Here is a 499-nt window from a genome sequence, read left to right as displayed (position 1 = left end):
TTGCTTTAATCCATAAATGGACTATTGTAGCTTGCAAACTTTATTATGATCAGACATAGGTGTGAAACCTTCAGGTTGTGTCATGTACACATCCTCTTTCAACTCTCCATTGAGAAAAGCTGTTTTCACATCCATTTGCCAAATTTCATAATCATGGTATGCTGCTATATCAAGTAGAATCCGAATCGATTTGAGCTTTGCCATAGGAGAATAAGTTTCGTCATAATCTTTTCCTTCCTTTTGACGATATCCATTGGCAACAAGGCGAGCTTTATAAGTCTCAACCTTTCCATCTGCTCCATTCTTTTTCTTATAAACCCATTTACAACCAATTGGTTTTATATCCTTTGAAGCATCAACTAAAGTCCATACTTTGTTGATCTTCATGGATTCCATTTCAGATTCCATGGCTTCCTGCCACTTCTCATGATCCAAGCTTCGCATAGCCTCTTCATAGCATTTGGGGTCATCATCAATATGATAATCCTCATTTGCTATT

At 37.1% G+C, this 499-nt stretch overlaps 1 protein-coding gene across 1 annotated transcript in view; it reads right to left on the bottom strand.

Moving 5' to 3' along the window:
- LOC109329337 overlaps positions 22–499 on the bottom strand; it is a 2,716-nt gene continuing 2,238 nt past the window's right edge. The window contains exon 4 of the mRNA XM_019563008.1: positions 22–494. Coding sequence (XP_019418553.1) covers positions 22–494 — 473 coding nt within the window. The remainder of the gene's footprint in view (positions 495–499) is intronic.

Source organism: Lupinus angustifolius, chromosome LG16 (genome assembly GCF_001865875.1).
Source record: "Lupinus angustifolius cultivar Tanjil chromosome LG16, LupAngTanjil_v1.0, whole genome shotgun sequence".
Taxonomy (NCBI): Eukaryota; Viridiplantae; Streptophyta; class Magnoliopsida; order Fabales; family Fabaceae; genus Lupinus; species Lupinus angustifolius.
The sequence above is the reverse complement of the archived record's forward strand: the minus strand, read 5'-3'. Positions and strand labels throughout refer to the sequence as shown.